At 32.5% G+C, this 24200-nt stretch overlaps 4 protein-coding genes across 5 annotated transcripts; 2 read left to right on the top strand and 2 right to left on the bottom strand.

The window, feature by feature from the left end:
- Positions 1-473: 473 nt before the first annotated feature.
- On the bottom strand, positions 474-3868 carry LOC107418396 (pentatricopeptide repeat-containing protein DOT4, chloroplastic). Its single transcript, XM_048474106.2, has 2 exons — positions 3730-3868; positions 474-3440 (listed from the first exon to the last, which is right to left on the bottom strand). Exon 2 carries the CDS (start codon positions 3390-3392, stop codon positions 987-989), a length of 2406 nt encoding a protein of 801 aa, XP_048330063.2. The 5' UTR covers positions 3393-3440; positions 3730-3868; the 3' UTR covers positions 474-986.
- On the top strand, positions 3750-7093 carry LOC107418406 (uncharacterized). 2 transcript variants are annotated; one of them, XM_048474109.2, is made up of 12 exons: positions 3750-3888; positions 4023-4099; positions 4353-4462; positions 4595-4669; positions 4780-4866; positions 5433-5489; positions 5784-5876; positions 6000-6072; positions 6215-6290; positions 6416-6506; positions 6709-6832; positions 6945-7093. In XM_048474109.2, exons 3-12 carry the CDS (start codon positions 4412-4414, stop codon positions 6947-6949), a joined length of 732 nt encoding a protein of 243 aa, XP_048330066.1. In that variant the 5' UTR covers positions 3750-3888; positions 4023-4099; positions 4353-4411; the 3' UTR covers positions 6950-7093. The 2 variants fall into 2 exon arrangements, with proteins under 2 accessions (XP_048330066.1, XP_015882587.1); XM_016027101.4 differs by lacking the exon at positions 3750-3888 and having other exon boundaries at positions 3942-4099.
- Positions 7094-11262: 4169 nt separating this feature from the next.
- LOC107418407 (transcription factor WER) lies at positions 11263-12688 on the top strand. Its single transcript, XM_016027102.4, has 3 exons — positions 11263-11626; positions 11833-11962; positions 12183-12688. Exons 1-3 carry the CDS (start codon positions 11398-11400, stop codon positions 12622-12624), a joined length of 801 nt encoding a protein of 266 aa, XP_015882588.3. The 5' UTR covers positions 11263-11397; the 3' UTR covers positions 12625-12688.
- A 3885-nt stretch (positions 12689-16573) lies between these two features.
- On the bottom strand, positions 16574-20552 carry LOC107418393 (carbonic anhydrase 2). The gene is made up of 9 exons (XM_048473032.2): positions 20396-20552; positions 18951-19033; positions 18670-18816; positions 18300-18348; positions 18106-18222; positions 17709-17762; positions 17534-17619; positions 17275-17374; positions 16574-17161 (listed from the first exon to the last, which is right to left on the bottom strand). Exons 2-9 carry the CDS (start codon positions 19007-19009, stop codon positions 16997-16999), a joined length of 777 nt encoding a protein of 258 aa, XP_048328989.1. The 5' UTR covers positions 19010-19033; positions 20396-20552; the 3' UTR covers positions 16574-16996.
- Between the last annotated feature and the right edge of the window lie 3648 nt (positions 20553-24200).

The raw sequence follows: 24200 nt of genomic DNA, 5'->3' as shown, positions 1-24200 counted from the left end.
TATTGCTACAATCCCTGCAATGGATGTAGGGTCAGGAAAAAGGTACAAATTAATTGAACGACCAATGCTTGGTTGGCATGTGATACAGTTATAGGAATCTCTATATTTATCTGGCCAAGATTTATGATGCAGTAAATGTTGGTGATCCATGCAAGCCAATAATCCAATAATTTTAGTAAAGATTGAGGACAGTTGATGTATGTACTTTGTGCCAGTTTCTGTCTTGTTGAATGAAAAAAGGGAAATTAAAGAAAAAGTTTCCATAAATTTCTTTCCACCCTGCCAATCATCTGAAAAATCAGCAAACAAAAATCTGATACTTATTTTCAGAATCTAAAACCCCAAGTCAGGCTGATCTGTACATGTGCTACATTCCAAAAAGCTGATTCAGATTTTTATGATTGTCCTATTCATCAAAAATATTTTTTTTATGATTGTCCTCAAAATAGACGGGGAGAAACTTCTCAGTCAAATTGGTAATTGGAACCTTGATGCCAATGAAGTTCCTTTTTTCCTTTCTTTTTTTTGCTCATCCAATAATGTTACATTGAAACACTAGATTTTTCTGCCAACGCTCTGGTCAGATAATTTGGAACACAAGGGGACACCAAAATTGGTGTTTTACTGCATCTAAGAGTTTCAAGCTGTAAGGATTTGACAACAAAATTTGGTGGGTATTGTCGGTGATGGATGGACCTTTTTAGTCAATGAAATTGGAATTCTCATATAATACAAATTTGAAACCTGAGTTTGTAAGCCAAATTTAATATCCCATCTTTCAATAAATCTCTCTGCTGACCTTTGCATAATGTATTATCCCATTTTTTGTCAACCATATTTCAGGCTTTGCCTCATCAGATCATTCCGGTTGAAGCACTTTGGCCATTGTTTCCACTTGAACTCAGAAACAGATCCATTTTTCTCTAGCTGATATAAGATCTTTGAAGTTAACCTCGTGAATTCCAACTTATACTATTTGCGCTTGGCTAAATACACCCTGCCTTTGCAATTTGTGTTGTTAAACTATCTATTGCAGCATATATCTCCTCAGACTGATTGTGGGAACTATCACCTGCAGTAAAAGTATGGGTTTTGTTTTTGATTTCAATCCAACTGCATCCAGGCCTCTTTTTGAGTCCTCTGCCTTTGATTTCTGTTCTAACCCTTGTAACTTCATTCCACTTCCCATAGTCTTCATACAAGTTTGCGAGGAGGACACGGTAACCAATGCTAGCGGGATCAAGTTTGAATATGTGACTTGCCACAACTTCTGCCAATCTTTCATCTCCATGACTTTTGCATGATGCAAGCAATGATCCCCATATTCTATCATCAAAAACACAAGGCATCATCAAAATCATCTCATATGCCTGTTTTAGATGGTCAGCTCGGCCTAAAAGATCAACCATGCAGGTGTATTGTTCAAGTTGAGGTTCAATTTTATAGTCTTCAACCATACTTCTAAAGTATTTCCACCCCTCTTCAACTCTTCCTGCATGGCTGCAAGCAGACAGAAGAGCTGTAAAAGTTGCATGGTCAGGCTTCGTTCCTGCATCTTTCATTTTCCCAAATAAAGCAAATACTTTATCAGCATGGCCATACATTCCTAACCCCAGCAGAATTGAATTCCATGATATTTGGTTTCTCTCAGACATTTTCTCAAAGATAACCCATGAGCTGTTTATGTCTCCACATTTTGCATAAGTTGTTATAAGAGAATTGCTAATTAGAACATTTGAATCAAAACCCTGCCGCAGTAGGTAACCATGAACCTCCTTGCAAATGAGCATGGCTGACAATAGTGCACAAACTGAAAGAATGCATGCACATGACACAGTATTGGGTTGGATCAGTTCAGATTGCATATCTCGGAATGCCTTTAAAGTTTCATTTGGACATTCATTCTGAGCATACCCTAATATTAGAGCATTCCAAGAGACCAAATCTCTAGATGGTAATCTATGAAAGACTTTTTGGGCAGATTCAATATCTCCACACTTGGCATACATATCTACTAAGGCACCACCAACAAAAACATCTGAATCGAATCCTGATTTTACCACTAGCCCGTGAATTTCCATACCTTCCCCTTTAAGAATCAAGGAAGAACAGGCCCTCAAAACAGCCAAAACTATGACAGGATCAACAAAGCCATATTCTATATTATAGTCGTGAAACAGTTCCAATGCTTCAGTGGGAGAGCCACTCTGAGCACAATTTGAGATTACAGCACCCCACATGACAGTATTATGATTTTGAGACTTTCTGAAGATATCAAGACCAGATTTAGGATCTCCACATTTAAAATACATGTCTATAAGAGCTGTTTCGACCCTTGAATCATTGTCCAGTCCAAAGCTAATAGCTAATACATGAATTTGTTTTCCAACTGCTAAATCCAGTAACTCAGAGCACAAACCTGAAACAGCAATCATAGTTGAGAAATCTGGTAATATCTGAATTGCCAACATCTCTTGGAACAACTCCACTGCCTGTGACAAATATCCATTGGACACATAGCCTGAAATCATGACATTCCAAACCACTGTATTTCCTTTGATAGAATCATCATTAAGGATGCCTCCAAAAATGAATTCCGCATTCTTTACATCCCCACACTTCATGTACATGTCTATTAGTGCGCTAAACAAGAACTCATCCCCAAAATTATTTTTCACAACAAATGCATGAATCTCTCTGCCATGAATTAAAGATTCAATTGAAGCGCAAGACGAGAGCGCAGAAAGGCAAGCTACCCTATTTGGGAACACACCATGTTGCCGGATCATCTGACTAAATATTCTCAATGACCCCATGTAATCTCCAGAGTGACAAAACCCGGATATCATCGTGTTCCACGAAACCAAATCCTTAGTGCAAATCTTCTCAAACAACTGAATTGCATCCTCAGCCACCCCGCATTTCCAATAAACACCTAAAAGTGAATTCAAAACATAAATATCATCTAAAGCTCCTAACTTCAACAAATGCCCATGAATCTGTCTGACCTTTTCTATATCAGAAATTGCTCCAAAAGCCTTAATCAACATTGGAAAAAAACGAAATTCCTCAACCGGTATACCACACTCAAGCATTTTAACATAAACCTGTACTGCATCTTCGTGACGCCCATCGTCCACATACTCCTTGACTAGCTTACCAGACGAAGAAACATCGATTATAGATCCATCCCACATAAACCCATGTCTCAAAACTGATTTCCGAGATGGGTTTTCTTGGTATCGTGTTTCAGCACGAAAATTTAACTTGGAACCCAAAGATATAGAGGAAGAAGCATGGGGTATTATTACCTCCGATGGTCTTGGCAGGTCGTGTTGGAAGCTCCTATTCCTGTACATACAAAGCGAATAAGAGTCTAATTGTCTGGCCATTGCTGCTCTTCAGGTTCCAGAGGCGTTCGGAAAAAGAGAAAATTTTCCCTGCAACAATGCCTCGAAACAATTACCATTTCAAAGTAGAAGAAAAATGCTAATAAATCCTTAAAAAAAAAAAAAAAAGAAAAAAAGCCAAGCTTCATCCATTACTGAATCATGGTCTTCTGAAATTTTTATTTTTTTAAAAAAATCCTATATTCCTCCATTCATTCAAATACAGTTTCCAGTCAAATTTTAAAATAAAACCATCAGATGAAAGGGGGAAAAAAAAAAATAATAATAATAAAAGCCATCGGGAAAAAAGAATGGGAAAAAAAAAATTGAATCTTTTTACCTCTTTTTTTTTTTGTCACAGAGAGCGTCAAAGACGGTGATTGAATGAATGGGGTTGGAGTAGAAAACGACGGCGTTTGAAGAAGAAGAACCAGTGACAGAGACGAGCTACTAGTTCCGGTTGATGGCGGAAGAAGGAGTCTTACACACTGGGGACGAAGTATGACGTGGCAAAATTTGCTGTTTATGAAATTTTTTATTTTTATTTTTTATTATTTATTTCCATGAAAAAATAAAGAAATTAAAAAAAAAAAAATTTTGCCCTAAATCTAATCCTCCGGCGTCAATATTCAGGAAACTAAAGCAGTGAAAGTCTCCGTCAGCAGCCACCCAGCTCTCTCTCTGTCTCTGTATTTCTCGTCTTTTACTGAGTACAGCCTCTTCTTCTTCTTCTTCTTCTTCTTCTTCTTCCTCTTGGGTCTCTCTGCAAGGGGCTAGGAAATTTTTTTCCCACTATTTCTCATTGTCTTCCTTGTTATTTTTCCCGCCTTCTTTCGCAAATTTAAAACCTTTGAAAATATATGCAGTTTATGGCTATTCATATAGGAAAATCTTGCTGGGTTTATTTATTTGTATATTGAATTGCATTTTTTTTCCCTCAAATGGGCTAGCTTTATTTTGCAGAGTGCTTGGATATCCGTTTCACCAATTTACTCTACAAAAAGTTTTGGGTTTTCAGTAAAATGGCTGAGACACAGACTGGTTCGACGACGAACTTTGTGGATTCATTAGTGGTTAGTTATATTTTATAGTTCTTATTGGTTCTCCGGTTGATAATATAATACCCATTGCTTTACTGTTCTTGTTTGAGAGGAGACATTTTTTTTTTTTCTATAAAATTATTCCAAAAAAACTTTGGATTTTAGGTTCCAGGTGATGTGGTTCTGGATATCTCAAACATGGCTAATCAGACCATCAAGCTTGGTAGCGGCCTTCGTCAGGTCTCTCTCTCTCTCTCTCTCTCTCTTCTCTGCCCCTGTCTCATGATTGTAAAGGCATATGATTTTTTTATATGGGTTTTTAATAATTTGTTGTTTTGTTAAATTTTCAGGATGGCGATGCTATATCAGTGACAAAAGCCGGGAAGTTAAGGTTCACAAAACCAAACAAATATTGGGTTGAAAGCTCTCAGAAAAGGGTATGTGCTTTTGCCCAATTTCATGTTACTGCCATTTGTTTTATGATTTACAACTATGTAAGGTTGATTAACATTTCCTCTTTTCTGAGTACTGTAATATAAAATGTAAGCAAGTACAAACACAAGTAATTTTGCACTCAGGCTTTTGGCCTGGCTAATTTATAATGTGGTTTAGGCGATTTGAGTATACCAATATTCAAGTTTTACGATGCAATTACATTAGGTCTCATGCTCAAAATTTTGAGCTCTGTGTTTTGGTTTTCTTTTCAGTGAATGGCCACACAGCAGGGTGGTAAAAGTTAAAATTGACTGAATGGGATAATTATGATTTTGTTAATTGTATTCATGGTATCTTGCATTTTGGGATATAGTTTATGGATTTTCCCTGATTTGGTTGATAGTGGAGAAGAATAATAAAATTAAAACAAATAAAAAAAAAAAATGAAGCTTTATTTTTTTATGTTGTTCACCTCACCTGTGTTGATTCACATGTGGCTTTAAATACTTGTTATTATTGTTATTATTTTCTTGCACATAATATTTGATTTTTTTTTTTTTTTAAACAGTATATACCTTGTGTTGAGGATACGGTACTTGGAATTGTGGTGGACTCCAGATCAGATGTAAGAAATAATAATTTATTGAATTTATTATTATTATTATTAGCTTCTAGATGCTACCATTTAAGCTTAATTGCTTTAAAATGGAATATCTTAGATTCTTGGTAATTTGTTCAAGGGTGTGTTCTTTGGTTGTGCAGTGTCTTCCTAATTGTGACATGCACTGTGTGTACATTCATGTTTGCTAAGTCAATTTGTATATGCTTTTCTATAATGATCAAATAATGTATTGTATATGCTTTTCTATAATGATCAAATAATGTATTTTATGATCTTCTTTACCCTTTTTGATCCCAGAATTTTCTAGTAGACATTAAAGGACCTACATTAGCATTTTTGCCCGTGCTTGCATTTGAAGGAGGAACAAGGAGAAACATACCAAAGTTTGAGGTGTGTGCATCTTAAATCATGCTTTGTGCGAGTAAATAAAGTTGTGATGGTTTATAGTTACTTTAACTTGAGGTCTATTGTGTACTTGCAATAGGTTAATAAGGTTAAAGAGTTTCATGGCAGGTAGGTACTTTGATATTTGTTCGGGTCGTGAAGACGAACCCTGGCATGAATCCTGAGTTGTCATGCACTAACGGTTGGCTTTTTCATTTTGTTTTGTCTTTGTATTTTGTTATAATTGTTCCTGGGAACAATTCTTTAAATTATGCTATATTTGCGCCTGATTGTTCATTATTTACATGATTTATTTCTTGACCTTGCCGTAACTTTTGATTTAGCCCTTGGAAAAGCAGCAGAATTTGGACCGCTTAAAGATGGGTACATGTTTGAATGTTCAACAGGCCTTTCAAGAATGTGAGATGTGGTGTCTCTTGCTATAACACCTAAGAAACTCTTAGGACAAAATACATAAGCATTCATTAGTTCTGCAGCTTGAGGATTTCTCTCTTCTATGGTGATTGACATTTCTTACTTTTCAGGCTGCTGAGCTCGCCAACACATCCGGTTCTTGAGGAACTTGGGAAGAAGCTTTCCTTTGAAACTGCAGTTGGTATTAACGGCCGTGTTTGGGTAACATTCGCAGGGACACTTCTTTGTCATTGGTTTTAAACATTTCCTTGTTTTTCACTGTATTTGTAGTGTATTATTCTCTTTTTTCTCTTTATATGTTTGATAATTTTTTCTTGCAGACTTGTTTTAAGTAAACTAACTTTCAATTCAAGAAGTATAAATGTTACCACCTCTAATGTTGCTTCTTCTCTGTCAATGCCAGTTAAATGCTGCCTCTCCATCTACGGTAATCATCGTTGCTAATGCAATCAAGAATTCAGAATCTCTTAGTACGGTGCAGCAGAGAATTATGGTGGAGAAACTTATTCAGAGTTTGAATCTATCATGTAAGTCTAATACATTACGCTTTATATATTTTCTGCTTGTTTGTATATCCTTTTCCCTAATGTCTTGTCATCGAAGATGAAGTCAGTTTTTTGTTTATGCTTTTTCCTGTAGCGTGATGTTCAGGAGCTGCATGCTTTGTTCCAGTCAGAAACTTGAGATTGTGTTTATAAGGAAGATATTGGTCACCTCGGTTATTAAAAAACCAAGATCCAATGGTTCTCTACCGGCCTAACTTTATTTGTGACCTTAGATGAGAGAAATATATATATATATATATATAGAGAGAGAGATATGGGGTTGCCTTTTATGTAGTATTTGTATGCAAACTCAATTAATTATGTTAAAATATACAATTCAATATATATGTTTTGCTTCTTTGACAAACAAATATATATTTTTTGCTTTGCTTTGAAGAGAACTTTTTTCGTGGGTACTTGGGTGATTCACCACAACATCATATCTTTCTTTATAAGTTAGTTTGAGGAGATCAAATATTTATTTATTTATTTTTTGGTAATGAGATATTTTGGTTTGAAGGCCCTTGCTTTTGCACTTTGAATATGATAATATAGTTCTGGAGATAATGGTTTTTAACATATTTTATAAAATTGAATTTAATTAGATATATCTTTAAAGTTCGTTATGTACATATATTGATTAATCCTTCGTGTTTAGCTTATTGGACAAGTAAATATTTTAGGAGAAAGTTGAAAAAGTAAAATGTCTGGACCCTCCAAGGCCACAGAAACATATTAAATGGATAGCCCTTAGATCTGCTACACTAAAAAGTCAAAATCCATTAAAAACTTCTGTGCAGGACTGAAATCTACACCGTTATTTTTTCTGAATTATAAAAACAAATGAGGACAAGATTTATTTTATTCCATAACCAGAAATCTGTCTCTTTAAAATGTTTGATTTGATAAGCCTTATTGAATGACTAACCTAGTGAAAGAACAAAGAACAAAGAACAAAACAAATTTAAAGTTGGAAAAAAGCCAACAGAGGTATTTATATTTGGTACTGTTGCATTGAAATAAATCAATAAAGAATTTATGGGATTAAATTTGGAAATTTGAAATGCAAAAAAAAAAAAGTTTCGGAGCCGAAACAGAGGAGGACTTGAGGAAATCTCAGAGCCAAAAGACAGAGTCAGCGACTGTCCAAGAAAATCTTAGAGCCAAAAGAAACAAAAACAGGCATTTAGAGATTAACCGTAACTACTGAGAGAGAGAGAGAGAGAGAGAGAGAGAGAGAGAGAGAAGAGACTGTCTATGAAAACATAGCTGTTTTGATGCGGTGCCTCCGTGGCTACTAGTTATAAGCTTCTCTCTTGTATCATTGTTTGGCTACTCTCACTGGTATTTGGTTTGTTTTGCCATAAGAAATTGTGTCCGATGATGACATGTCTGGTACTTGGAACTGAGTCACAGCAAAAACTGGTCAATGGATGAATCAACCATCTGAAATCATTTATGGTTATGATTTTCTACATATATATATATATATGGTGGTCTTCTATGGTGTAGATATTCCCATCTTGTTATGGTTATGATTTTCTAAAAAACGACAGTTTTTAATAAATTATTATTAATACTATATATAAAAACGATAATGTTTTCAAAACTGTTGTAAATACTATATATAAAAAATATGATTTTTTCAAAAATTTTCGATTTTAAAAATATCCACATTATTATAATGTACGAATATATATATCATAAAATTTCATTATATATATATATACTGTCATACCGAGATCAATTATTAATTTGTTGGTCTTCATATTATTAGTTTCTGCTTCTTTTGGCATGCTGCGTGCACACACACATATAAATATATAGCTAGTTTTACATAAGGGATATCCTTCATCTAAGTGTAAATTACTTTAAACAATCAAGTTTAAAAATATATTAATGATCTATATAAATTTAATAAATTGTTAAAATTTTATATGCCAAATAAACCATATATGAATTCATATTGGTAGTTTTTAAATTAATCTAATGATCAATAAAGAAAGTTTTGAAGGGAAAACTTTTAGATCAATTTAAATATATGAATATATATGGTCCAGATAAATTGTCATTGGCTAAGTAAAAGATGGCATTGCCCTAACTAGAAGTGATCATAATAATTACTACTTATTGGGAAACTATCTTCAGAAATGATGATGAACATCATGGTGGAATAGACCTTTCATAGAATCTTTCAGAACTCATATCATTGTTGACATGCTATGAGTCTAATCCTTAAAAAAGCTTGAGCTTTATAAATTCAATGATTATCGAGCAACTCTTTCTTGGAAAAAGATTATAAAAAAGAAGCCCAAAAAAAACTCACTAATGGCCCTTTTTAATTTGTGGATGCCACAAACTAGGTCTTTAGTGGATGCCCTCTTTATTTATTTACTTTTTTTCCTTTAATTTTCACTCGTTTGGGGAACAATTTCTACCACAAGGTCCAAACCAATGTTCAAAATACAAAGTGATGAATTGTTATATAGGATAATGTTCGCATGTAAATGAGTCAAGGCGACCGTGCTGAAATTTTCATTGATACATTCTTTTTCTTCTTCACAATCCTATTAATTGCCTTTATTTCATATCATCTGTGCAGTATTGGTCAATTTGCCGTAAAACTAACTTGTGGAAAATTGAGCATCAATTTTCTTGTCTCGGAGGGACCAAAAAATATTTATAATAGAATCAATTATTGTCCACGTACCACTCACGGGTGGCCATTATATACGCATAGAGATATATGGCCTTGTATATATAATACACAAACTCGTCCTCTCTCTCTCTCTCTCTCTCTCTCCAATAATAATTGAAAAGTCGTAGATTGCAAGCTTCCAAATTTAAGTACCGATGTCTCTTTATGGTACAAAACTACTTTATACAGCTTCAACATCCGCAAAAGTATCTAGAGCCATCCATTTTAACATCTTTCTTATCCTGTGATTTTTAAAGGGAGCAGAATATTCCCAACAGATTGAAACCAAAAAACCCAAAAATCAAGCATAAAAAAACAAGTCGAAACTGTTCCTTAATGAAGATTATAATCAACACACATAAAGATGTTGGGTCGCAAGGAAAAAAAAAGCAAACAAATTTTTAAATCAGAAGTAATGCGACTCCACAGTGATAATTTTTTTGCTTCACCAAAATTAATAAAAAAGTGTTGTATATTTTCATGTGATGATAAATACAAGCACATGTGTATTTGGATGTTAAACTATATATTATATGTTTAGCTCATATGTAATAATTGAATATAATACATGGTTTTCAAGGTGATTATTAGCTAATTATTTTGTTGCTTAATTTCCTTGGTATTTGGGTACTACCACTGAAGCAAAATGATGCAAAAACCGTTGGAAATTAGGAATTACTTGAAAGGGAATTTGAACAAGTTTAAAAAAGGTTAAAAGAGTCCTTGCAGCCCTTTTCTTATTCTAGAGGAAACAGATCCACAGGCATAAAAAGAAAATTATGATAATGAGTGGTCTGATAGTTGCTAGATCTGTTGCAATCATGCCTAAACGGTAGTCATGTTTGCTTCTGACTCTTTTTCACTTTGTGTAGCTTTATTATACTGTCGTTTTTCAGTCTTGTGATCAGCTTCATATATATCAGCCTTCTATACGTATCCATATACATGTATAGTGGAAGACGGGAAAAATGTAAGTGATCTCTTATCAATGAATCTGATTTCGTACAATCATGAATATTTAGTGACAATTGTGATCTAAATTCATATCTAAAATCCAGATGTTACAATACAACTTTTAGTGCTTGTTTATTGTATTCTTTACTTAATAAATTCAGGAATTCTCTTATTTGAGAATTTTGCATATCCATTTTTTTTATATGTAAAATAATATTATTATTATCATTCGCATATTATGAGACTACCAAAACGTAATTTACTTGCTTCAAAATCTTGATACAAATTTTAATGTTGGAATTGTGTTTAATGGTCTTTCTCAAGCTGACTAGCTTTTCATGTTTTAAGTTAGTATAGAAGCATGACTAAAAAATCAAAATCTTCATATCTCTTGTGGGTGTTTTTGTAAAAGGGAGAGAGAGAGAGAGAGAGAGAGAGAGAGAGAGAGAGAGAGAGAGAGAGAGAGAGAGGGTGTGGTGGCCCAAAATTGCCAATGATATACGTTGGTGGTAGGCTAAAAAACAAAGCTCATCTGCTTGCTATTGGTGTAAGGGAAAGCTTTTACAATCAATAGTACTACGTCAGTATTCCACCGTCACTATTCCATTATCAGTGTCCTTTGTTTATTTAATTAATTATTCGTCATATAAATCCACTCCTTATTACACTAATTAAGCATTCGTTGCTGCTTATGATCTACCAAAAAAATACCCCACAAAACTCTTTTTTTTCCTCCACCCCACCCCCCCACCCCCCTCTCTCACTTGCCCATCCCTCAACCACCACAATTAAATCAATCTTAACACCATCTCTATCAATCATCTATAAAATGTATAAAAATATTCAACCATATAGCAGACCCCCCTATATATAATAAATATATATATAGCCATATATGATAACAGTTCCAAACATTCAAGTCCAAGCTCTATTCAGCTTAGAGACTCTTTCTCTTCTCTCTCTATCTCTCTCTGTGTCTCTCAAAAAGTTTTGTAGCTATACAAATATGGAAGGTGGAAATGGATATAAAAAAGGGCTGTGGACCGTGGAGGAGGACAGAATTCTAATGGATTACATACGCTTGCATGGATCAGGAAAGTGGAATCGAATAGCCAAGCTAACAGGTACTTAAAATTGTTTACAATCTTTAGGGTATTATATATTTATATATAATTAGTGTCATATATCAATATAAGGCGCCTGGTGCACGGTTAGGATGGCAGGTTGATGACGCCTGGTAAAATAAATATTTTAGTAAGAATTGTACTGACAAAGTAAACAAATAAATTGGTTGCTTCTCTCATGTGGACAAAAGTGGGATATTCTACAGGATTGAGGAGGTGTGGCAAAAGTTGCAGATTGAGGTGGATGAACTATCTGAGCCCCAATGTAAAGCGAGGTGATTTCTCTGAGGAAGAAGATGATCTCATAATTCGCCTTCATAACCTCCTTGGAAACAGGTTCTTTTGAATTTCCCTTCTTCCTTGTTGTGCAAATAGATAATGGTTTTATATTTGTAATGTATATAGCGAGCTATAGCTTTAGATATTGTTGACTAATATCACATTTTTCTTGTTTCTTGTATTTCATCAGTTTGACTATTTTTAGATTATACCCTTTTGCTAGTCTTTGTGGGAAATTGGAACTCCTAAATTGTGGATTGAATTATATCATGTCTAGGTGGTCTTTGATTGCTGGAAGAGTTCCAGGAAGAACTGATAACCAGGTGAAGAACCATTGGAACACTCATTTGAGCAAGAAGCTCGGCGTAAAGAAGGAAAAGAGCAAAACGAAAGCTTCTTCACAAACAGTACTCCCAAGGGAATCAGAAGAGAAATTCTGTATCCCAACATCAGAATCAATGGACTCTGATGATCATCATCAGCTTCCTTCCAACTTCATCAATGGTGAATTTCATGCAGGGGATAAAGTGATGAAAGATGGATCTCAAACCGCTGTTTATTTAACTGGAATGTGGGAGGTGATGAGGAATGACAATTATGAAAGCTCCTTTTGTTTTTCTAATGATGATGATGATCTTAATAATTTCCATAGCTCTTTTTTTGTGGAGTCTCTACAGGAATATTGTTCCCTTGATTTTATTTGGAATAATGGTTTGTAGACTTGGCTTTTTCAGATAGTCTAGCTTAGCCACCCTGTGTACTTAATGAATTTCTTTTCTTTGATTTCGTTTTCCATTTTTTATTATTTTTGTCCTGACTCTTTGTCTTGTAATGTATGCACTATGCACTCACATTCATGCATACGCACAATCATTTATTGGACTCATTGTACAATTTATGTTGGACGGTTAACGTCTTATTACTGTTGGAGCCTAACATAAATTGTCTGACGAAGTTTGATAGATGGTTTTTATATTTGTATAGATTTTTTCATATCAAAATATCCTAACTTGAACAAAGTTAGGATATATATAAGCATGCAACATATGCTGCGAGAGGTATACCTTCTGCAGTACGTTGCCTGATGTTATTATCTTGACTTATAAACTTTATAAATTAGGATATACTGATTTGAAAATTTTCTAATATTTATATACAAACTCATGCATCTTTCCTCCATTGTTGGAGAAAAACCCATCAAAGTAGATACACTTGTCAACAAAGGGAATCTCCCATTTATATTCCCCACTTAACGAATAACGGAATAAAATGCAATCAAATTGTAGATAAAATTGTCGAGCATTAACGAGAGGCTATGTAGTGGTTTCTAGCATGGAACTAAACAAGCCTTATTCATGATGATTAGACTGCTTTGCTATACATATACACTTTAAAATATGAATGTTTACAATTTTCACATCTACTGTCTTTTAATAAATGGGAATAAGATTAAAGAATTAAATGCATAGATTTTATGCTATTACTTAGCATTTTTCTTTTCTGATATTCACGTTTTCCACCATGTTTTGAATGGGAAAGTTCTCGGCCATGAAATTAAGTAATTAACTATAGCATAACCCAACCATTATAAGGTTTAGATCCCATTGAGGATTACTTTCTATACATACATACATATATATATATATATATAGTTGACCCTACTTAGTTAAGAGCAATCTTTGAATTTAATTCACCGCTCAAATTCCAATTTTTTCCGAATGATAAGGAGAAGGGATTCATCCTATTAGATAAACTTTCATTACAAATAATCAGAAAAGTTTCTTACTTGGTTATATATATATATATATATATAATCAGATTAAAATCAAAACGTTGTTTATTAGTTTTGAATTGTACTAAAAGTTTAAAATTTAAAATGTTAAAATTTAAAATGATAAAATATAAATTTAATGATATACTAAAATTTTATTTAAAAAAATAAATTATATCAAACCTAGTAATTAATAAATATGATTTTAAATTTGAGCTCATGGTTGAAAAATAAAAGTTGATGTTAGTCCTGATATTAAATATTTTTTTTAACCTGATTATTGAAGAGTATAGCTGTACCGAATTAATTAATGAATTACATAAGCGTGTGCAGTTATACTTGAGCTTCAGAATGAGAATGAGAGCCCATCGAATCATCTTAAAGACAAAGGCACATATATCTGAACAGTATCTTGCAATTCTTTCAAATGTATGGATGGCAATTTGCCCCGTACGGCTCGATACCCACGGTGCACCGCCCCTAACGGGACGGTTTTTTCCCGAAAATTCGGAGATGCGGGGCAGGCTCGAGGCCAATGCCTAAAAACCGAGTCTAGGATGGGCCGGGGACGGGGAATAATAACCGTGCCCCGAACTCGCCCCGATATATATATATATATATATATATATATATATATATATATATATATATATATATATATTATTATTTTTTTTTTACAAAATTTTATTTATGTAAAATCATTTTCTTCTTTTCTTTTCATTTATTTTTTTAAATATGTATTTTATTATAATTGTAAATTTGTTCCTTGATGTATTTTATTATATTTTTATTGCATTGTAGTCATTTTCTTTATATTTTAATCATAAAATAATTTTTTTATATAAATTTCTAAAAAAAATATCAATTAAAAAACAAAATGAGAAAAACCATACCGCCCTGTCCCCGCCCCGCAAAATTCCCGATCCCGCCCCGCACCTAAAAAAACGGGAAAAATCGCGGGGATGAGATGTAAAATTCCCCACGGAGACGGGGACGGGATTTTAAAAACTGGCCCTGCCCCGCCCCGTTGACATCCCTATTCAAACATCCCTATTCAAATGGTCTCAACTTTAAAGTGGTTCCTTATATATATATATATAGTGCATAAAACTAATGCAAATAAGCATAGGCTGTTAATGTGTTAGGGTGGGATTGGGATATTCCCAGGGTTGGGGTGGGTTTCTCAATGGTAATCCGATTAGACCCAACAAACTGGAAATCTATCAAAATACTGCATAAGATGGTATGGCAAATTGTTTGTCATGAAGCAAATAAATAAAAACTTTAGCCATATCGGAGGAATGACTACAGCCATACTTAATCTCACTACCTTAGCTGCTAAGAGTAGAGTTCAGAATTCCACTTATTTATGCTTTTTCATCATCACCTATACTGTCAGAGTAACAAAAAGAGAAAATAGAAGGTAAATGATGCCCAGCACCATTTTTTGTCCCTAGCTATTATTACTGCCTCAAAGTTGTAAATATAAAACTCGCACACACATGAAACACATATTTTTGCATTATTATATATATATATATATATATATTTTAAAATTTTTGTATATCTGGTTTGCTATTCATGTTCCATTCTGGTAAATTTATTGTCATCAAATGTGGTCTATACTCTTGAATTATAGATGACTACAAGCAAATAGGGCTTGGGGAAAAGACAGAGGCTTTTATGATTGGAATCTCTGGCCTCAAATCTTGAAAATATTTGTGAAGTATTTTCCACGAAGAATGACAGTAAAAAGGACTTTTGAGATCGGACCCATTAAAGTTATGTTAGATAAAAACCAGAAAGGGCCTCTTTTTTACGTGTATTTTTTCCAAAAAGAGGGATATAAGATTGGTTTTGCCATTGTCAATTGCATTTAGTCCCTATCATACTAAGCCCAACACATTTTGGATATTAGTCTTTGGATGGTTTTGATTGTGTTTCCCACACCTTTCAAATTATTGTACTGTTGAATGTTATAAGATGCTTTCTCTTTCCACTTAAAGTTTGTGTAACTTTTCATTTTGTATGTCTTTCTCTCTCTCTCTCTCTCTCTCTCTCTCTAAGTTTCAACGCCCAAAATCTCAAGCCTTCGTCTTGAAAAAGAGGTGGATTTACCTAAATTAAGCTTTAGACTTACTGTGGATTTTTAAATACTTGTATTTCATTTGTAAATAACATTTTTAATGGGCCATACCCTGAAAGAGTCTCTTCCTATCAAGCAGCATATATCATTTCTTTTTCTGTGCCTTTTGGTGGTCCAAAATGATCATGTTTTGGGAGTTGGCCAATTTACAAAACCATTAACTAATGTGGCGGAAAGAGTCTCTTCCTATCAAACAGCATATATCATTTCTTTCTGTGCTTTTTGGTGGTCCAAAATGATCATGTTTTGGGAGTTCGACAATACATCACCATTAACTAATATGGAGGCCTAATGCTGGAGGCCAAATTCTATGCTCCATGATGTTCCACCATAAGCACAGCTGACCAAATGGGCTGAAAAAATCTAGCTGAAAAAAAGAAATTAAGAACTAATTTCTATTTTATTTTTCTTTTGCATTCCAGTTTATTGATTTGTAGGTACTAAAAATTTCCATCTTTATTCCACGAGTTATTTTTCTGGGTCAGAAAGTACAACTTTACTTGTAGCTTGCCATCATTGATTTACAGCAAAATGTTTGAATTATTTTCTTTGTTTGTAATATTTCCAGTGAGATTCCTATATATATATATATAAACCTGCATATTCTAATTTTCTGAGAGCTAATCTGCAAATATCTGCATGCACTTGATTTGTTTTCAGTATACTTTCAACTGTATATGCTTCGGAATTGCAGAAAAAGGTATCAAACCATATACTGTGGCAACGCATTTAGTATAGGGAGCAACACAAATAAACATCCAAAAGCCAGCACAGAAGGGCCGGCTCTTCTTCATTTATTACCAAACTTTCGATCGAAGAAAAAAAAAAAAAAAACATTTAACAAACAATTAACATACATGAGTGAATAAATAACAAACATGAGCAAGCACACAAAGGACTCCTCTGGCTCTGCTTTACTAGCACTTATTCACAGAGGCAGGACATTTATATGAAAAATGTCTATGAAAGAGAAGATCAATGAAAAACACACACACACACACACACACACACACACACACACACATATATATATATATACACAGAAATCTTATACAGAATTTGATCGGGTAGCTGATATTGATCATTTAACGTCCTATAACTGGTAATAGAAATTCTATTACGAAGAAGGCCAATATAAGCTTCCCGATGTAGCTCAGTAAATAATTTCTGGATATTATATGATGATCGGGTGCGAAATGCAGGTTTTCAACTCCCAGAGCTCAAAAGATCCATTAACAAAGTTATAGTAACCTCCTCTGAGAGCTAGTTTTTTCTTTGAGATTTTCTCTTGAACATAAGGATAAGTTTGCAGGTTTACCAGGGATAGATTTACTGCTTCCTGCATGAAATTATATAGTTAGAAAACTTCTTTGAAACCATGAAAATGAAATCTAATAATACAGAAGTAGTATAAAAATTGTTGGCTTTTACTGTTTTAGCCTCTTTGCTTACCTTTTCACAAGCCTCACATTGTTGATCTGGTGGCACACATTGCGCTATAACCTTGGACTTGGCAGGTAAACCAATTTGTACCCAATCATCAACAAAATCACTGCAAATTGGAGATATAATTAGCAAGATATTGATGATTTTGGATGCCCTTTTAGCATTTGAAATTCATTGGTCAAATCATTAATTTTTTCATTCTTTTTGCTGAAGGTTTTCGATTAAAGTCCACAAGCTACAACTTCTGTATGTGAAAAAGTCTTACAAGTGAACAGAACCATCCCCTGGAAGCTCCATAAGCCTCTTTATACCACCACATCTACTGTGTCCTATGACCAAAATATTTTCCACCTGAAAAAATTTGTTTTTTCCTGTTAGCAATAGGTCCCTTTTTTACCCAAATAAATAAATAAATAATAAAATGATGAAAATGTATTCACCCCAAGTACTGAAACAGCATATTCAATGGCTGCTCCAACTCCTGAGTATCTTATCTGTATCAAAAAGTAAAAAAAGAAAAAATAGTAATAACATATATCAGAAGTGTAATTTACATAACTAGCATGGATAATTTCATTGAAATCATAGAGGACAAAATTTTAAAAAAACATGATAAGAAAGATGTTAAATTTAAAAAGCTTAGTCTCCTCGGAAAATGGATCCAATTATGCATATCAAGTTAACGCAGTTTATCATCACCAATCTCCCTCTATCATATGTAGGTCTATTAACAGAAAGGGAAAAAGGTCATTTCAAAAAATTAAAACGGATAGATATAGAGCTAATGCAATTAATATATTATCAAGAAAAAAATATATTTGTTTGATTAAAATGGACCTGGTTAAATGGTGGAACCAGGTTAGCAATGTTGCGAACCATGAAGGCTTCCCCTGGTTTGAAATTAAGGATAAACGTTGGAGACACTCGGGAGTCTGAGCATGCAAATACCAGAAACTGCACATAATATTTTTAATTAGTATAATATTACAAATTAACTCCTAAACAAGATTAAGAACCCAAAACAATTCTACCTTGGGGCTCTGGCCCTTGGCAAGTTCTTTATAACAACATGGATACCTTCTGCAACATTTCAACCCAAAAATAAATTAGACATAATAGATGAATAATATATATATATGTATAATTTTGCTGTGATGAATGGGGAACTTGTAGTAATATTCATAATACATAAATTACATGTACATTGTTTAATATATGCAGCTGGACTAATATAAAATTTTGTTATAATGGAAGATGTCTTGATCTTATGATTGGTGTTTAATGCCATATTACATATAAGCCGGATAATATATTTCAAGAATTATATATAATTAGGCCCCAACTGTCAACCATTATATGGGTGTGAGTTCATATATCATAGGATGACTATATGTATCATACTCAAATTGGTTGATCTTGAAGTCAATGAAGCCATTTTTAATTGCTTCAACTGCTGGGTCAAAAGGAGGAGGTATCTGGCCTTGCAACTCAAGTGTCAGCTTCTCAATTTTGGCAGCTGCTGCCCCATCATCCAAATCTTTCTTCTCACTGCAACCATATAATATATACATATATATATATATATATAAGAAAGTTTAAATGGAATTTATTTGATCCTCTTGTTAGATTTTTATGGTTTTGATAATGAAAGACAAGTATGATTATTATCAGAGAAGGGAAACCTGAGAAGCTTCTTAAGTCCTTGAATGGCCACCTCCGAAACTGACTGCCTTCTTTCCATTTTGTATACTTTCTTAACTTCTTTCTGCGTATTCCAAAAGTACAAATATATTGATTTGTTAACTAAACCATATTCAAGAAAATGTTATATACATTATAAAAAGAAAATTAGAAAATATTCAACAATCAATTCTAATTCATTCCTATTAATTAATTTCTCTGCTTCTCTTGAATGAAAATTAATTTTTCATTCACTTAATGAAAAGTAAATTTGTTTTGAAAACTAACTAATTAAATCTTTTTCTCAAAAACACGAACATCTGATCAAGAGCTCCAATATTTATTAATGATACTTAAATTAAAAGATTAACTTACATTAAAAAAAAAGAAGAAGAAGCATTCTATGTATGTATTATTGAAAGAGAGAGAAAAAGATGATAAAAATATATAAGGGCAAATTTCATTTATACCACCTCAAATTTGCTATAATTTCACATATTATTTGACATTTTTGAAAAATCTATCATCAATCTCCCTTTAATTTTTTATATTAATAAAAATAGATTTATTTATCGGTTATTTTAATTAAAATTTATAGTTAAAAGGCACCTTAAATGTTAAAAATCAATATTTTAGAATTAAATAATATTATGAAGATACAATTATAACATTAAACGGTTAAAATTAACTACTAGAACTTGACAGATAGGTTTAAATTATAATTTTTTAAAAGTATATAATCTAAATATAATTAAAATAAAACTAAAGAGATTTAAATGAAATTTTTTCTAAAAATAAAATGTCTTATCAAAGAGTGTCGCCTTGTGATGATTTAAATTCAGCCTTCGATATCTAATCTTATGGTAAGCATTGCCAATTCGCCTTTCTCCAAGTTTTTCTTTTTCTGATAGTTTCATGCAGGCTACCTAAACAGCTCCACACATAAAAACAGATATATCCATACATATGGAGGTCTCAACATAGAATGATTACCAAATCGAAGTATCCAAATGTTAAAAGATACCAACTTAATTAATAATTTAAAATTAAAAAACTAATTGATAAATAATAATCCATAACATTTATCAATTTTCAATATAAAATTAAAATTATATTTCCACCATATTAAAATTATGTAAAAATATATAAAAATAAATTTTTATTGAACATCTAGTATACTTAATTACATGTAAATTTTTTGATATAATATCTAAATTATATGTAATTAGGCATAAGATATATCCAACATAAATTGGACGATAAATATATATATATATATATATATATATATATAAAAATTCTATGGATACGTCCGTATACACATCATATCTAAGTCGATGCTTTCTAATTAATCTGTACTGTAAAACTATTATATATATATATCGAGTAAAAACGAGATGACAATGCCCAGGAGATAAAATTATGTATAATAAATGCAAATACCAACCGTTGGCTGAAGAAGAGTATATTCTTTTCTCTTCGTTGAGAATTTGCAGCCCAGAAAGCTGCCCTTTTTTTTTTTTTTTTTTTTTTTAATTTCTCCAGCAAGCTAATTGCTACAAGTAGCTGCTATAGCACACGGCACCAAACACATCTATATGTAGCAAGGGAATTAAGAGGTCCTATTTATAAGCCAAAGTAACCCTCCTTTCTTCTCTCATTTCAATTTTAATTTGTACACGAGAAAACCATGCACTCAATTAACCTACACCACACCAAAGTCACGACATGGTAAAATACAAACAAGTCTTCTTCTATATCCAACCCTTTTTGTTTTATGTCAAAAAAATAATTAGTTTAATTTATACAACTAGGCCACATATAACCTATCAACAAAGACAAAATTAACTAAGCCCCCCACATCGTAATCAAAAAGCACATACATAAAGCGTGATTGATCAGATTAGACTATTTTTTTCTTTTTTTTTGTTTGTTTGTTTGAATAATCGATCGGATTAGACTAGATTAGAGTAATTTGGCCATGGCATATAAATTTCGTTTAAAGCATTTATTGGACCAAATTTTATAAGTTTATTAGCTAGATGACTAACAACCTACCTAACTTGAAAATTGTTTTATAGGATAATCATATCTTATTAGAGCATTATGTCTTAAAGACAAAATAGAGGCGTAGTAGTTTATGATGACTACTTAGTAGTAAAATTCTTATTTCCTCACATAATAATCCTAAAAGTTCAAGTTCTTCCCCTTTCAATAATAAAAAATAAAATAAATATATATAGAAATCCTGAGGGTAGATGCATTCATACACGTAATTTGTTAACAAATATATATATATTTTTTTCTCCATATATATTTTAGAAAAAGTGTTAATTAGATATTTTATGTGAAATAAATGAAGAAATATAGTTATATATTAGGTGCGTTGAAATAAAGCACAGGAAAAACATGTATAAAAAAAATGTAAATATATATATAACTTCCGTCCTGAAAAATAATACTTCTTTTTTATTCATAAAGTAAAAAAAAAAAAAAAAAAAACTACTTTTTTTCATTTTGTATATGTATAATTTTTTTTTTTTTTTTTTTTATCAATGGAAAAAACAATCCTTCTTGAGCCTGAAAATTCAAATAACCCAAAATGAATTGGGTTGGACATCAATGGGCCGAAAAAAAGGAAGGCCCATGATGAAACAAAAAAAGAAGGGTCTTTTTGTACGATTATTTTATTTATTTAATTTTTATCATACGATTGGTCCGACCGAACAATTCTAAGATGCTTAGTACACATCAGCGAGCGGAGGAAGTTTTACTGTTTTAGCCTCTTAATTAGCTGAGCTTTCATGAGCCATTGTTGATCTTTGTGGCACACTGTGTGCCTATGTCAACCTTGGACTTGGCTGGTAAACTATTTTTGTACCCACTCTTACTTAAATTAAGTCACTGCAAATTGGAAGATATATAATCATTAATTAGTAAAGATTGATGAATTTAGGTACCCTTTGAGCTTCAAAACTGATCATTGGTTAAATCCTTAATTTTTCCATGCTTTACAAAGGAACAAGACCCGACTCACTCCGGATGAGACATAAGTTTTTCACCTGAAAATTTCCTTTTCTTGTTGGCAAAGGATGGAAAATGTTTTAGATATAAAGTGACAGAAGTAAAGAAAAAGAAGATATTTAACTTAAAAAATCTAAACAATAAAGCAATATTCACCTCACCTCAAGTGCTGATACAGCATATTCAATGGCATGCTTCAACTCCGATTATTGTAGCCGTATCCAAAATATATATATATATATATATATATATATATATATATATATATATTCATTAAACCCAAATTGATGTTAGAAAGAGGAGAAGATTAATTTATTAACCACAAAAATCGTCTCTTATTTTTTATTTTTTTAAAATTGCATAAACAAGCCTTTAAGTTTTATTTTACTACTAATGGAAACAAACGGTGTTAAAATTAACAGGGCAAACGACTAAAAATCCTCAATTCATTTAATATACAATAATTCTAAATCAATTATATTTTTTCTTTTTTATATTCTATATCTTCAATACAGTATTTGTGAAAATGACATGGACCTCTAATTTAAGCTTCAATATTTGATAATTAATTAAAGTATTTAATTAATATATCTAATTTATTAATTTCATTATTACTTCATTACAATTGGAATTGCATTGAGCTAGTTCTTTATATTGTAAATGGTGTCTTTCCAATGACTTTGACACCATCTCTGCTGCTTTCAGAACTTATGATACTCCGATATCCTTTGAAGAAATCTCGGAAAAGCTCATGGAACATGCAAACTACAGAGGAAACAAAACTTATTTCAAAATTGGACAACAGCATCCTCTCACTGTCCACATCGCAAATCGATCTTCAACCAATCGAGGTGTGAATCCGAAGTCTTCCCAACCCTGTTTTTCATCAAGTATTGACTCTCGATCTAATCGGAAGATGACATCACCGGGCTCCAATCCATCTAATCGGCCTCCAAACTCATACAAAGGTTGATACCAACAATGTTTTATTCAAGGAAACTCCACCCGTTTCTGCCCTTTGTCACGACATTAGTGAACTTCCAAGCCACAAAACCAAGATGTGTTTCCTGGACCTCCTCCATCATAGGCCTATGATTTTGGATCCATTCGTGGCCCTGCTATATTAACTTGGCCCATTGCATATTATTTAAGGTGTTTTCGTTGCTGTTATACATTTATCATCCTCCATTCCTCCCTCCTCTTCTGATATTCTTTTTTTTTTTTTTAATTCAATTTTGCAGCATTAGAAAATAATTATTTTTTAAGCCATTTTGAAAATAAGGACAATTTTTATCATTATAAAAAATTAATTTTGTTGACCTAGAGATTTTGACAGTGACTGGCAGGAGTGTAGTTTCTGGAAAAAGAAAAAGAAAAAAAAAAAAAAAGAAAAGAAAAAAGGCGAAGTATGAGTAATTGATGAAAAACAGAATGTGTATGTGAAAAAGTTTTAAATTACAAGGGATGTTTGTGAAATTTGCTCACATTTTTTTTAATATATATGAAATAACAATAGTGATATTAATCCCATTATATTTTTCAAATTTTTTTTTTTTAATAAATTTCACCTATGAACTCATATAATTCAATATGTATGAATTAATTTTATCCACCAATCCCTTTGTAATTCAAATATTCTTAGCATCAATCTTGTAGACACCATAGCTTGACAAATTCTCTTTTTGAAGACTTTTTTCAAACTTCTCCATTCTTTTTTAATCTGGCTTTTTCATCTCATCTTCTAATAAAAAATGAAGGGAAACTATATATTTTACTTTCAATCATCTGCTCGAATGAAATAAATTATTGTCCTCCATTTTATGATCTACATGGCACTTTTCTTTACCAAACAAAAGACAAAACAGCCTTCATTTGCTACCCCAAGCCTATCAAATTTTGAGCCAAACCTGTTCATGCATAACTTATTTCCAATCTAACTGTCAATTAAAACAGTTCCTTTACCTTGACTTTGTATTTTTCTGTCAACATCCATGCAAACCTCTAACTTCACAAATTAATCAAGATCAACAAATATTGTTTTTCAGTAGTTACATGATTATTTGATCCTATGAATTAGATTTTTATTGTTTTGATGATGAAAGACAAGTATTAATATCAGAGAACGGAAATCTAAGAAGCTTCTTAAGTCCTTGAATAGCTACCTCCGATGCTGACTGCCTTCTTGCCATTTTGTCCGCTTTCTTAGCTTCTCTCTGCATGAAAGTACA

This window comes from Ziziphus jujuba, chromosome 2 (genome assembly GCF_031755915.1).
Source record: "Ziziphus jujuba cultivar Dongzao chromosome 2, ASM3175591v1".
Classification (NCBI taxonomy): Eukaryota; Viridiplantae; Streptophyta; class Magnoliopsida; order Rosales; family Rhamnaceae; genus Ziziphus; species Ziziphus jujuba.
This window is presented reverse-complemented; position numbering and strand designations above follow the sequence as displayed.

Coding starts and splice junctions, on each gene's coding strand:
- LOC107418396 (XM_048474106.2), bottom strand. CDS start 3,392: ATGGCCAGACAATTAGACTCTTATTCGCTTTGTATGTACAGGAATAGG.
- LOC107418406 (XM_048474109.2), top strand. CDS start 4,412: ATGGCTGAGACACAGACTGGTTCGACGACGAACTTTGTGGATTCATTA. Junction 5,877..5,999: donor GAAACATACCAAAGTTTGAG/GTGTGTGCATCT, acceptor GTTTCATGGCAG/GTAGGTACTTTGATATTTGT. Junction 6,073..6,214: donor TGAGTTGTCATGCACTAACG/GTTGGCTTTTTC, acceptor CTTTTGATTTAG/CCCTTGGAAAAGCAGCAGAA.
- LOC107418407 (XM_016027102.4), top strand. CDS start 11,398: ATGATAACAGTTCCAAACATTCAAGTCCAAGCTCTATTCAGCTTAGAG. Junction 11,627..11,832: donor TCGAATAGCCAAGCTAACAG/GTACTTAAAATT, acceptor GATATTCTACAG/GATTGAGGAGGTGTGGCAAA. Junction 11,963..12,182: donor CATAACCTCCTTGGAAACAG/GTTCTTTTGAAT, acceptor TATCATGTCTAG/GTGGTCTTTGATTGCTGGAA.
- LOC107418393 (XM_048473032.2), bottom strand. CDS start 19,009: ATGGAAAGAAGGCAGTCAGTTTCGGAGGTGGCCATTCAAGGACTTAAG. Junction 18,223..18,299: donor CCAAGGGCCAGAGCCCCAAG/GTAGAATTGTTT, acceptor TATTATGTGCAG/TTTCTGGTATTTGCATGCTC. Junction 17,620..17,708: donor ATGCTGTTTCAGTACTTGGG/GTGAATACATTT, acceptor AAATTTTTTCAG/GTGGAAAATATTTTGGTCAT.